At 41.5% G+C, this 14,415-nt stretch overlaps 1 protein-coding gene and 1 long non-coding RNA gene across 3 annotated transcripts in view; one reads left to right on the forward strand and one right to left on the reverse strand.

Moving 5' to 3' along the window:
* The first annotated feature begins 1,624 nt into the window (after positions 1 to 1,624).
* On the forward strand, positions 1,625 to 4,595 carry LOC102653638. Its single transcript, XR_410602.3, has 3 exons — positions 1,625 to 3,956; positions 4,119 to 4,177; positions 4,472 to 4,595. It is a non-coding gene; the product is annotated as an uncharacterized LOC102653638 (long non-coding RNA).
* A 4,149-nt stretch (positions 4,596 to 8,744) lies between these two features.
* LOC410351 (neurogenic locus protein delta) overlaps positions 8,745 to 14,415 on the reverse strand; it is a 45,104-nt gene continuing 39,433 nt past the window's right edge. For both annotated transcript variants that reach the window (XM_006566412.3, XM_016915193.2), the window contains one exon: positions 8,745 to 14,289. In XM_006566412.3, coding sequence (XP_006566475.1) covers positions 12,228 to 14,289 — 2,062 coding nt within the window. In that variant the 3' untranslated portion in view covers positions 8,745 to 12,227. The remainder of the gene's footprint in view (positions 14,290 to 14,415) is intronic.

The raw sequence follows: 14,415 nt of genomic DNA on the forward strand, positions 1-14,415 counted from the left end.
TTCTAATATATTCTTTTTCTTTTTTTTTTTGATACTTGAGTTATTTCAAAGAGAAAAATCAAAGTTCGTACACTAGTTAATTAACACTAATAGATATTAATTAAATTAAAATTTTATACCTAATAAAATTGAAAATTTATTATTTTTAAAAGATTCTCAAATATATATTTTGCATGGATTTGCTATAATTTCGTTAGTTAAGTTATAGAATATAGTTCGAAACAAGGATCAAGTTTCATCGATTTCGAAATTAAAAATACCGATGATGATGATTCCCGGTTTTGCCGTGAAAAATCACTCATAGGTAAGAAGTCTGATATCACGCTGAAAGTAAGGACTATTAATACCGGCGAAGAGAGCCGCTGGAAATATTCAAGCGTTGCATTCGAAGGGGAATAGGTTCGCGATGGTTCTAAGTACACATGGCCGTACTCTCCTCTACACATACACACACACGTACGCGCATGTACACGTATATACCGGCTCTTGCGGTTACAGAGTGTTTGCACGACGCGGAGATGAGAGAAGAGAGGAAAGGATGGAAGAAGATCCGTGCCACTCGGTCATTGGTGAACGTACCGTGCCGTACCGTGCCGTACCTTGCTACATCGTATCCCTTTGCATCGTTTTATCGCCCGTGCCTACGATATTTTCTCCCGCTTCCGTTTTATTTTTATTCTATTTTTTTATATATATTTTTATACATTCGAATTTCGATTCTCTCTGAAAAAAAAAAATTGAAACTATTTTCCTAAGTAATAAATAGGCATTTATTATTTTCTTTGAAATTTAAAAAAAAAAAATATTGATTTAAGTAAAATGATTGTTGAAAATAAATTTAATAGGTAGTAGTAAGTAACGTGTGTTTAAGATAAGAGAACTAAGGTGTATGATCGAGGTTCGATGTATTCGAAGAAAACGTTGTCCTTATCTCGAAACTAATTTGTTGTAATGCCACTGTTTCAAGGATCATTGGTTTCACTATCTTTCTATCGATTTTCAAACGCGCATATTTTGATATTAATTTATTGTCGTCACACGTGTTATCATTGCAGCAATTGAAAGATTATAAATTTTAAAAAAAAAATTTCACGTTGTTTAAAACGACGTAAAGGGAGGAGAGAGGAAGAGAAAAATAACGGAATATGTATTATGTCAACAGTGTAGGAAATAAAAGGCAGCGGTTTTAAAATGTGCAAACACGCAGCGTTAAAATCCACACACAAGAGTTTGAAGCCGAACTCGAGCCCGCATTAGAGCCTGTTCAGTACCGGTAAGGTCAAAGGATATCACCTGCATGCCCCGTACACGCATCCCCTCCGCGAAAAATCCTCGAGCATCCGCTATACTTGACCTCTTACAGTAATCTCCATGACAGTGTTCATGGCGCATAAAAAACGAAATGCTAAAAACAATTTAAATTATACATCGAGACGTCCACTTTTACCCACACAATTACGCTCCTATCGTATCATTAACAATTTCCATCGATTCACTGTGGTGAGTGTGAAACCTAACCTAACCTCGATCGATTATAACAATTTTCAATTTAAAAATATTTTACACTTAAATAATGAAAAATAATTGTTTAATGATAAGATTAATAAATTTTTTTCATCAAATTCAAATCTATTCTACATTCTCTATAATATAAAAAAAAATAATAATAATAATTTGCGTAACTTTCGGAAAAGGTGCGAAGCGGCGCGCGACAAAATCGAATCGAAATTCTTGCGTTTAAGCGGTGCTAAGGTCAAAGGATATCAACCGCGAGCGCGCACATCCTGCCGACGAAAAGAACGCGCGTCGAAGGTCTCCGTAGAGGTTGACCTCTTGCCGGTAGTATCCTCTTCCCCTCTTTATCGTTCCTTGCCCATCCTTCTCTTTCGACGCGCGCAGTGCTCGAAGCGCGCTTCGTACGTACGCTTAGAATCTAGGTAAAGCCGGCCGCGGCACCGGTAGACCGTTAAGGTTCGATCACTTAAACGTACGACACGAAAGGGGAGGGCATGCGGCTCGGGGAGAAGGTGTAGGAGGAGGTATAGCTCTGCATACCTGCGTGCGAAGGTGTGTATAAAGCGGGGGAGCTCCAAATGTCAGAAAGAATCGAGCGGAATAAAGCGGAGTGAGCGGAGAATAGGATCGTCCGAACTAGAGGAATAATTATATTGCCGGAACTGGACGGTGGAGAATTTTCGATGAACGAATGCTGATGATTTTATTTTATTTTTATCTCGTTACCCGATCTAATTATGAATTATTCTGAGATATTTAATCGTTTCGTTATTTTTAACCGTACGAGCGATCGATAATTTATGGCTCGCGACGCGTAAAATTTCGTTAATTCTCCTTTCTCTTCGTTCGAGGATTAAACTCATTTCAGAACGATTGGAAAATATTGCGCGGAGATCCGTTGATATGAAACCTGTTCGAAAGGCGAACGATTTCTTTTATTACTCAATTCTTCGATTCTCGCGACAGAGATCAGTCTCGTTTATTTTCCTTTGGATCGATACGGAATCGTTCTTTCCTCCGCCGCATCTCGATACGGTCCGTAAAAACCGAGAGATCACGCGGATGGAATTGAAGCGAGTGGCACGAACACAAAAGGAAAGGCGCACCGTTGCACTTGTACCTCGAACGACTACGGTTCTCCCGCTGGTGCATTCTAATCGAGTGACTATAATTAAGCTCGCGAAGCTCGTATTGGCGCCACGTGAGTATTCCTGGCGGGACGTGCCGGCGCGCGCGAACCAGTATTTATTGCGCGACAAAGAAATTCGCGGGACATGCTTCTCTAATTATCCATCGTGCGTGATACTTCGATGAATTATATCAATTAACGGGCAATACGTACTCGGTGTTTCAGTTTTTTTAACACGATGTATATACATTTCGCATTGGTTTGCAAACATTTGGCATTTGACATGGTAGGAAGTGAGGTTAGAACAATGGAAGAAAAGAAAAATTCAACTTGCAAATGGAAATATCAAACGGTCATTTTCGCAAAGTGGTTGGAATTATTCCGGTTATTAAGATCGAATGTGATACCCACATCGATGGCATAAAAATAAAAAAACGATAGGCGATTCACGTATATAGCCATGCTGTAATATCGACGGGGCACTAAATTTTTATCGGACATTTCGAGCGAATTTTCATTTTTACGTGAAAAAAGTGATTTTAAACGAATCGTGAAAATCAAACTCATAACCTAGCAATATTTATTTTTACGTAAAATAAAATAATAAAATATAAATTTTTAATCTAAATTTTAATAAACAATTCTAACAAGAAGAGAACAAGGAAACAAAATTAACTAAAAAGAATGGAAATTTCGAAAATGATGCATGCATCACGAGAGAGTGAATCGATCGACTTACTCATCCTTATTATTACGATTATTAACGTAACAAGAGTGAAAAGGGAAAAAAATGATAACGCTACAACCGCTCCCTAATTTCAGCGTGCTAGAAATAAAATTCTGCGAGCCACGGATGTCCGTTGGCCATCGAAAAGGAGTAATCGTTCTGAAAAAAAGGTCGTTTCTGAAAAGAACCGGCAGAGAGCATATAGTGGTTGGTGCACCGGTTATCGACGATAATGGACCGGATCGTCGATTCGTACGTACGTCGCGTATAAAGGCGGTGCATAGTCGAATCGTGGGAATCGATCGGATTACATCCGCCCAATTAATTTTTTTTCGCCGGAACCGCCTCTCCGCGCATCCCCCTCGCGAGAGCTGTCCTCTTTCCTCACCAGAATGCTCTTGTTTGACCCGGTGCACCGAGGTGCAACGTCGCGGTGCACCTGGAAAGGGAACCTGGAACCGGCCGGAAGCGGTCGCTGATGTTTTTGGCGTTCAGAAGAGATTTACTCGAGCCTCGTTCGATTTTAGCCCCAATATAACACTTGAGCATCTTCCTACCGTTATTGCCGATAATCTAACCTTAACGGTAATACGACACTTAAACGATATTTAACCCTGAAATATAAACGTTGTTCAATATTTCTCTTTAATGTAAACGTTTATACAATTTATGATTTTTTCTAGATTTTTATCCTCTTGATATAACATTGGTAGTTTTATCTTTAGCTGGTAATTTAATTTGTTACAGTGAATAACGTACGTCAACGTGAGTCAAATGTAAATTTATGTACAATGTAATAGATTAAAGTAAGTAATGGAAGAATAATTGTTTAAAATATATCATATTTGAATCTTAATTTTATATTTGGTTTCTTTATTCTTTGAAAAATGTACAATTAGAGAGAATATAAATTAACTAGTATTAAGAATATATAAATAAAAATACAATCGCAAAATGATAGGTTATTTGGGATAGGTTATATAGGATATTTAGTTACTTTTTTTTCCGGGGCGCCACTAGGCGTCACGTTGCCAATTAATGAACACGTTACCGAAAGAATAAAGAATCTATTATATTCACTACAGAAGAAATCTTTATAGAGGATACGTGGAAAAGCAACGAAGCGTGTCGCGGTTGGTATACGAGCTCGATTCACAACGATACCTAGAGGAAGAAGCGGATCAAGCTCAGAAAAAGAATAGTAGAGGGGAGAAGGAAGAAGATCCTTAACGCCGTCTCACGTGGCTGTAAACTCTGCACGCCAATACACCGAACCGGAGGGCAAGTGAAAGTCTCTCAAAAGACGACGACGAGGAATATGCGCATGTGTAGTATACTATATGTATACTCACGCAGTAGATGTAGAACTGCAAATGTATATTTCTTAGCTGCATGCAATTCCACATATCTTCTCGTGTGTAAATCGTAGATAGATCTACAAGAAATTGTTAAATTTAGCTCTTAAAGTAGTATCTTTTGTACAGATTTGTTTTAGGAAGATATTAATATTATAGGTAAATCGTCAATTCTAATGATGTAATCGATATATCATTTGAAATATTACGCAACGTTTGAATAAAAGTATATTTTAATATCGATTAAAATAAATTATTAATTACCTTTATATTGTATTGTTTAAATACATTATTTATAAAAAATAATTATGGGAATGGGTAAAAACTTCTTTTTAAGAAGATTTGAGGAATGAAAATAATTTCTCAGTTCATCGCGTCCGATCATCGTCGACACGACGAATAGAGGCGCCAAATTTCCTGAGGTGAAATTCGACGTCGAACCGACGAAGGAATTTCGGAATCGTTGAAGCGCAATGGAATCGCGACGGGGCCACGTTCAATCCTATCTCTGATCGATTGCGACAGATTTCGTCGGACCGCCGATTCCCTTCCGACTATTCAACGCTTTCGCCTCGTTGGCTTTCCTAGATTCAGCCAGATATTCCATCGTGTATAGAATGGTGAAAACTTCTTTAAACTTGTTCCGCACACTATTTCGTAGCTCGAGCTTGTCTATCGTGTTCCAAATCGAGAATCGATCGGTAGGTAGCCGGCAACAAATCTCAAACGATATTTTCTGTCAACGTCGCATCGTTGCAAACGGATTGTACAGGTTAGAATGATGACAGGCAACTGAATTGATACCCTATTCTTTTTATAACCTCGATTCTAAACAAGAAATCGATCGATCATCTCGATATATATACACTTTCGTACAAGATCCCACGAAACATCTGTCGAACAGGCTGTCAACAATCGAAACGATGATATTGTAAAAAAAACTCCACGATTCTCTCACTCGCGTTCCTGGTCCGTGCGTATGCGCATACGCAAATATTCTCGATTGCGCGAGTGTACAGTTGGAAAACATATCGATAAAAAGAAATACCGACGGAGCGGTAAAAAAATATATAGACAAAAATGTTAATTAACTAGAGGGGAAAGGTGAAAAAGAATAAGATGGGCTGTCAGAATGGTGGAGTGGGGAGAGGAGGCAGGCATAGACACGAAGAATGCCACGGCAGTCGTAATGGGTTTGCAACGGCGAAGCTGCAGGTAATAACCGGCGCGTATATAACGACACGATGAGTCGTGGGTAGCCTGGCCACGATGTTACTTCGACGACTTTCACGAGGTTCCCGAGCTTCTGCTTATATAGCGTACCGTGTATAATATCTTCTGAGACTGTGCTCCGTGGAATTGCGTCTCTGTTCTCGTCGACGTCTCGTATAGAATTAATGGAGAGGGCGTTTGAGTATTCGATAGATTGGAAATTCGATTAAAGCACCTTTAAACGAATTGAGCGGTCGATCGAATTCATCGAGTTATCGAATCGAAAGTTGGAAATCCGATTATCGCGATAAATTATCCAATATTCTATTAATTTGTGAATACGATATGCGATATCGTACAGCTTTTTATTCTTAATATCCATCCATAATTAAAACGGCAACATTTTAAACAGTGGGAATTATTATTTTAGAATTTTAATTTTTGCATTTATAATAACTTTGAGGTAGTTGTATTATCTTCCCCTTATTACCTCTTTGAAATCGATATTTAATAGAAAGATAATAATAGCGAGAAGGTCTAAAATCTAATAACGTGATCATAAATATTGATTATCCTTTTATGAATATATAAACGTATTTGTATTCTTTACGTATTAATATTATAATCATTATCGATCAATAACGAAACGATAATTAATTGTTTGCTGATAATATCAAATTGAATGATATTTATGCACCGTAGACGGTTAAAACAAAGAGAAAGATTTATATAATTTTAACCGCTCGTTGGTCATTCGAAAAATTTCACTACAAACGATTTACGAACCGACTTTCATCCGTTCAAGCTATTTCGAATTATCTAGCGGTCAAAAGTCGTAACGTTCACGCATAAAATCAGCTTTCATTTTGCCAGAGATTGCCAGAGATTAAAACTATTAAATCCGTATAAAATATCCACGGCATACTTGGATTTCACCAACTTGGATCTTTCCATATAAATCAGCTAATACGTAAGGACAAGGGAGAGATCAGAATTGGAAGAATGGAATAAAAATTTTCTTTCTCGCTCGTCTTCTAGAATTCGAATCATGCGTCCACGTGCTTATTATCACTTTCCCATAGAAACGACCACAAGGTTGACGCTTACTGTCGAATCCATTTTATTCCAGGAGCAAAACGATTGCCGTGATTCCTTGAATTCTAATGCAAACCGTGTATATATATACGTATACATACGACGCTTGATCGGGGTTACATAAAATCGTTGTCCCCTTATCAGAGCAATCTGATGTCATTCCGAGAAGATGCGACTTCCTCCATCGAGCCGGACCTTTCTTTCTCGGTCTCGCCCTCCTTCTCGCTCTCCCTTTCTCTCGGTCGTTTCTTCGCCATCTTCCCACAAGCGGGGCCCACGTTCGCGGCTACTTTGTCGCGATGCATCCGTGTCTTGCCTTCTTAAGCGGGGCCCTCCGCGGAAATAGCGACGCTCGCGATCGTCCTTTAAGGATTCAGCGTGCATTGCGTAACTCTTGGAACGTGGTTCAGTTCTTCTTGTTAGTCTCACGTGCATATACATATAATGTTTCCCTCCACGGATTACGTTATTATCTCGTGATTTATTTCTTTGTTTATATTCTTAGCGTCCTTTTTTTTCTTTTTTTTTTGCAATTTTTTTTTTTTTTTTTTTGTATATGGATTAGAAGGAGGGGAAAAAAGAAGACACAGGAAGCAGATTCATTTTAATGTATCATTATTAATCGTTCGCTGTCACTCGCGTGACACAATTATATTGACAATTCGTTTTCTATTTACACGTTGGCGATATCATAATAAAATAATTAATAATTAATCAATAATAATAATAAAAATAGTAATAATATAATCGCAAAATCGTGATCGTGATTAATTGTACAATTCTCCGCTACAAATATACACAGACATACTCGCAACGTGTATATATACGCCTCTTTATATTATATAGATAACGTTTACTTCCTTACTTTTTTTTTTTTTTTTTTTTTCCCCTTTACAGATGAATTTATGGACAAGTTAGGAATCTTTTATACATATATCTAATAATACATTCTCTTCTCGCAAACATATATATATATATATATATATATATATATATAAATACATCTCGTTGTGAACGAAGAAAGAAAGAAAAAAAGCTCTATCCCATTTTTATTCGAAATAAAATTTGAACGAGTGGAAAATAACTTGGAACGAATTTACGATAAGGGAAAAAGGGAATAATTGAAAGAAACGTGGCAAAACGAGTGGACAAGGAGGAATAAATCGTTTCGCGAAAAATATTCGTCGAAAAATCAGAAAAATCCAGTCGAAAGGTGTGTGTGTGTGTGTGTGTGTGTGTGTGTATATATATATATATAAGTACAAAAAATGACAACAGCTTTATTACACATTGTATTCCATATAATATAATCGTTTATACGTACGTGCTTCTCGTTTAATTATCGACGAATGCCGGCGGGCCAGCGTCGGCGCCAGTCAACCGATCGTGAACCGTTCAAACGATCGATTAATCGCCGTTTTTTTTTTTAATCGATCCGAAATCCGGCGTCGTCGACGCTGCGCGCCGGCCTTTTTTTTTTCTTTTCTTTCTTATCTTGCGCGTTCACTATTTTTTTCTTTTCTTCCTTTTTACACAATTCTTAATAATCCGCTTTTTTTTTTTTGGAAATTTTCTTATACGTAATATTTGTTTATTTTTTTTTCTTTTTTTAATTCCTTGCCCACGAGCGAGATCCGAAAAAAAAAAAAAAAGAAAAACACAATGCGTGACCCGACTGACTTAGCAATAGTTTTTATATGGTAGAGTGTTGTTTCGTTTATTTAATTATCATTATTATTTATTAACAGGAACATCATCGAATCTTTGTTCGTTACATCGTCATCGTTTTACGTTTCTACATTATTGTTATCGTGATCATCACTATCAGCATTATTATCACCACCGGCGTTTCAATTAATAAATCGTATCGGACAAATAGCGTCGTAGTGCGTCAATCATCATTATTATCATTTATCATCAGCAGCGTTCATCGTATTCATCATCGCTTGTTCAGCATCATCATCATCATCAGCATCATCATCATCATCAGTATCATCAGCATCATCATTATCATCAGCATCATTATCATTATCATCATCCATATAAATAAATAATTATCATCAACCGTGCGATAACAACACATAATCGTCATTTGTTCGCGATTTTCGAGATCGAAACGGGGGAGAAATTTTTGGAAAAAAAATAAAAAGAAAGAAGTTTTTTCTCTCTCTCAATTTCAATTCGAAAAGAAAAATTTTAATCGAACGAAGAAAAATGTTTGAGATTTCAATCTTTGAAAAATTGTTCGAATTTGAAAGGCCAAATTTATTTTTTTTTTAAGATTTTTATTATCTTCTCGCAGATTTCGATCTCGAAAACTTGGAATAATCCGTCTCGTCGTCTGCACGCCGTTGACGACGACGCCCGGTTTCTCATTTATATATATATATATATATATATATGTGTGTGTATATATATATATATATATTTTATATATATTTTTTTCTTCTATCTATATATTTATATATTCATTTATTTATCATCCATTTTATTTATCTGTATTTATACATATCGCGAGTAATGTTTCACATGTTGCCACCACATCATCGGAGGCGCACGAAAAAAATGTCGAAAAAGTTTGGGCGAAGGAAAGCCGATGGGGGATTCGCTGCTGAAATGTCCCTAAAAGAAAGTTACTAAACACTTCGGTCATTATCGAACGGTTTCAATTGTCTCGCAAAAAATTTTCTAATCCTTTTCACCATAAGCTTTCCTCTCCCCTTTTTGTCGAGAAATTTTTTTTTTTTCCAATTACAAAAAGAAAAAAAAAATTACGCTCGTTCGATCGATATGGCTAACGCGATCGAGCGGGAATTTTGATTTTTAGCGACGTCCCACGACGATCCATGGGGGGACGTTGTCCACGGTTCAGGCAAAACCACGATCGTGGAGGGCTCCATGAAAGGAATCGTCACGACTTCCGGATCGAGGTAATTTTTTTTTCTGCCCCCCTCCCCTTGAAGGAACGAAATTTCGAATTTTTCTTACTATGATGTAAGTGAATGGTTCAATTTTATTAAAAAAAGAAAAAAAAAAAAAAAGTCTGATTGAAAAATTAAATTATTCAGCACTCGATGACCCGGCAAGACGGGCTTGCCGCATGGAAATCCCAGATTGCCGGGTAATGAGTTTGTTTTTCTCTTTCTTTTTGTTTCTATGCACTGTACATTACCAATTGTGGAACAATCGATCCGAAAGCTGTACCCTCGAACGATCCTCGTTTCGAGATCCATGTGACATCGTCCCGGGAGGAAGGATGGTAATGGAAAGGGAAAAAGAAAAAAAAAAAAGAAGGTATTAATATCCGATTGATCGTCGAAAAAAATAGCGCTATCCGAAAGGCTAAAAAAGGAAAAAAAAAGTCCGAGGGAAAAAAAAAAAAAAATAAAAAAATCTCACGAAGGGGCGACATCGTTTGAATCCTAATTCGTCGTAAACTTTCTCGCTCGTAACTATATACGCACGGTACATACAAACGCTCTCCTCTCTCTGGTCGTTACTCTGCTTCGTACTCACTCTCTCTCTCTCTCACCGAGGACTTGCTCGCAAGCGAACAGATGGACGCACATACATATACATGTACATTTACATATTATATATACATATTACATATACGAAGGGGGCGGGCGGGGGGATACACGTACACACACACATACACACGCGCGCGTACCGAAAAAACAGACATACTCTCGATGCATGCACGCTATATATCGCTATCGGCCGCGAATACACGCACCCGCGCATAGAATCGCGCGTATACATACACACGCGTAGTTGTGTACACGCAAAAGTAAGTATCCTCGTGACAACGCCATCTCTCGTTAGCCGTGAAGAAAAGAGAGTGGAGGGGAGGGGAAAGAAAAGAGGAGAGAAAAAGAAAAAAAAAATCTTCAGTCACGCGATTCAAAAAAAAAAAAGAACAGAGAAGAGAAGAGAGAGAAAGAGAGAAAAATAGAGATACAATGGAGAACTATCGGAACAATGATAATGGGATACGATAGAATAATATTATTAATAATAATAATAATAATAATAATAATAATAATTAGAATAATAATATTAATAATAATAATAATAATAGCAAATAGTAATAATAGTAAATAACAATAATAATAAATTAGTTCTGTACAAAGTTTCGCTTCGAACATGATATATAATATTGTAATACCTAAGAACGGGTCGGACGACGATATTCGCGATCGTCCGCCTCCACAGCATTTCGTATTATATACATATATATATATATATATATTTTTTTTTTGTTTTATACGTGTGCATATATATATGTATATTTAATTTTGCTCCCCTGCTGTCGAACTCCTCGTTGAAGTCTCTTCCTCTTCGTCTTCATCGTCATCTTCATCATCTTCCGTTTCTTTTCTTTTCTTTTCTTTTCTTTCTTTCTTTTTTCAAGGAAGGAGTCTCTCGGGAGTCTCTCCACTGCCCGTTGTCTTCTCGTCATCACATCAACCTCAACGGAGAGGATCGTCCCGCGCGATCGTCCAATAGAACGTGCACGCGCGAGCCGACTTCTTTCGCTTCAGCGATACAGCGAGCAACGAGCAACAACAACGGCAACAACGGCAGCGAGCAACGACGCATCCCGCTACCACCGTTGCGTTGTGTGTCGTCACCGTAGTGGCAAAGTCCGGTGGAACGTTCTCACGCGCGACGTCCTGCGCAACGGGAGGGAGAGAAACAAAGGAATCGCAAAGAAACGCACGCCCGTTCACCCGCTGGCCCATAACGGAGAGCCGAGCGCGGCGCGCACCACACGTAGATGACTATTGTAGTAGTATTCGCGTACGTACGTGCGCGTATATGCACAAAGGGATTCGTAACGCGTGTGTTTCTCTGTCGCGCCGGTTGGTAGTTACGCGGTGCGCAGCGACGACGAAACAAACGTATTGTAACGCGCAGAGAGAAAAACAAGAGTTATTCTTCTTCTTCTTCTTGGTCGCGTGTGAGTCGCACGCGGGGGCACGCACAGCATTTTCGGTCATTTACGGAGGAAGATAAATGTTCGTTTTACGAATATATGTATATATGTATATACATATGTATATATATATACATACATATATATATATATATACACATAGAGTCCACGTTGATCGGTCGACTGGCTCTCATCTCTATACTATTTATCGTAGAACAACAAAGTTGGACACGGGGGAGTAAAGGGGAAGAAAAACTACACTTCCGTCGCGAGCGTGGCAGCGAGCGACGTGTCGTGCCTATAGTGATCGTCTATAACGTATACCCCGCACCCGGTCTCGCCACCTCCACCGCCACCGCTCCCCGGTGGACCACTGCCCCCTTCGGTGATGTTCGTCGGCCTCTTGAGCAACGCCGCTTCCGCCGCGCAACAGCTGTCCGTCGTCGCGTTACCGGCGAACACCGACGACCTCTTGGCACTCTCGATCACGCCGACGCCGACGCCTATGCCGAGACCAAGGCCCAGACAATCCTTCTCCTTTTGGAAGAGGTGGGACGCCCTGTGAGCGGCCGCCTCCGTGTTCAGTTGTTTCGTTGTCCGCGTTCGCCCGTCCGCCAGCACCGGTTCTGGCTTGTAACCCGAGCAAGAGCTATCCAGCGTGACGTCCGTTTGAAACGACGAGTCGAGGTCGTCCTGTCTGGCGGACGCGACGTTGTTCACGCTCTTGTTCGCCGTCCATGTGTTCTTTATCATGTGGGCGTCCCCGGTGCCCAGGGTGCACACGCTGCCCCCGCCCCCGGCGCTGATCATTCCGCTTCCGCCGCCACCGAGCAGCCCCACGTTACCAACGATGCCAACCCCTTGACTTCCGCCCGTCCCGACCCCCGCGCCACCGCCCATTCCACCGCCACGCTTGCTCATACTGCTGTGCACAGCGTTGCGCTCGTTCTGCAGCCTCGCCTCCTCGTCCGCTTTCGCCTGCTCCCTCTTCTGCCGCCTCTTCATGCACATCACGGCGACGGCCGCGACCAGGACGAACGCCGGCACGGCCGTGGACAACGTGGCGATCACCACCACGTGCTCGGTGGTGAGGCCCGCGTCCCTGGGCTCCGCGGACGCGGACGCCACGTGCCTCGACAAATTTCCCGACCAGTAACTAGCCCCGGACGGAGGTACGGCCGGTACAGCGGCTGCCGCTGTGTTCGACGGAGCTGGCAGCGCGACCGTCCCGCTCCCTATCTCGTCTGCGCAAGTGTCGCCGTGCCAACCGTCTGCGCACTGGCAAAGGAAACCGTTCACGCGGTTCACGCACGTGCCGCCATTCCGGCATGGCGTGCTTCTACACTCGTCCACGTCCACGCTGCAATCCTTGCCCGTGAATCCAGGCTTGCACGCGCACCTATAATCGTTCGTACCCGATATGCAACGGCCACCATTCGCGCACGGTTTCGTGAGGCAGTAATCCACCTTGTCCTGGCACAACCGGCCCACGTATCCAGGCACGCACTGGCAACGGAACTGATTGACTAGATCGACGCAGGTCCCGCCGTTCAGGCACGGGTCGTCTTGGCAATCGTCGATGTTGGTCTCGCAGCGTTCGCCGGTGAAACCGGGCGGGCAGGAGCACCGAAAGCTGTTTCCCAGGTCGGTACAGGTGGCGCCGTTCGAGCACGGATTCGGCGAGCACTGGTCGAGTTGGGATTCGCAGTCGTTCCCCGTGTAACCGGGAGGACAACGGCACACGTAGCCGTGAAGGGAGTCGTCCTCGCAGCTGGCTCCGTGATGGCAGGGAGAATCTCGACAGGATCTCGAGCTGATCTCGCAGTGTCTACCTCGCCAACCCGGTGGACAGGTGCAGCGATAATGTTGCCTGGTGGACGACGACGACGGCGACGACGTTGAAGTGGATGACGACGACGACGACGACGAAGATGATGACGAAGAGGAGGAGGAGGAGGAGGAAGATTCCGATGTTTTGATCAGGCTAGAATTTCCATAGGGCGGTTCCATGGTGCACGATCCACCGTTCAGGCAGGGGTTCGAGTCGCAATCCAAAAGCGGCTTCTCGCAGTTAGTGCCGTTGAAACCTGGCGCGCACGAGCAGGTGTACAAACCCTGGCCGTTAAAGGTGTTAAAGCAGGTGCCGCCGTTCAAGCAGGGCTTGTGATTCGTGCAGTAGTTGAGGTCCTGGTTGCAGAACAGACCGCCCCAGCCTTCGTCGCACAGGCACTCCCAGGGTTTCTGGCAGCTACCGTGAAGGCAGCCTGGATATCTCACGCACTGGTCGCAGTACGCTCCCTTCCAACCGTTGTGGCATCTGGAACCGAGACAAGAGAGGATGTTGCTCGTTAGCCGTGCTGCTGATCGCTTTTCTTCGACCAACACGGGGAGAAAGTAAGCATGCCGCGACACGGAGAAGAGGCTTTCGTTTTACCGATCGTTA

The sequence above is a fragment of the Apis mellifera genome, linkage group LG11 (genome assembly GCF_003254395.2).
Source record: "Apis mellifera strain DH4 linkage group LG11, Amel_HAv3.1, whole genome shotgun sequence".
Lineage (NCBI taxonomy): Eukaryota > Metazoa > Arthropoda > Insecta > Hymenoptera > Apidae > Apis > Apis mellifera.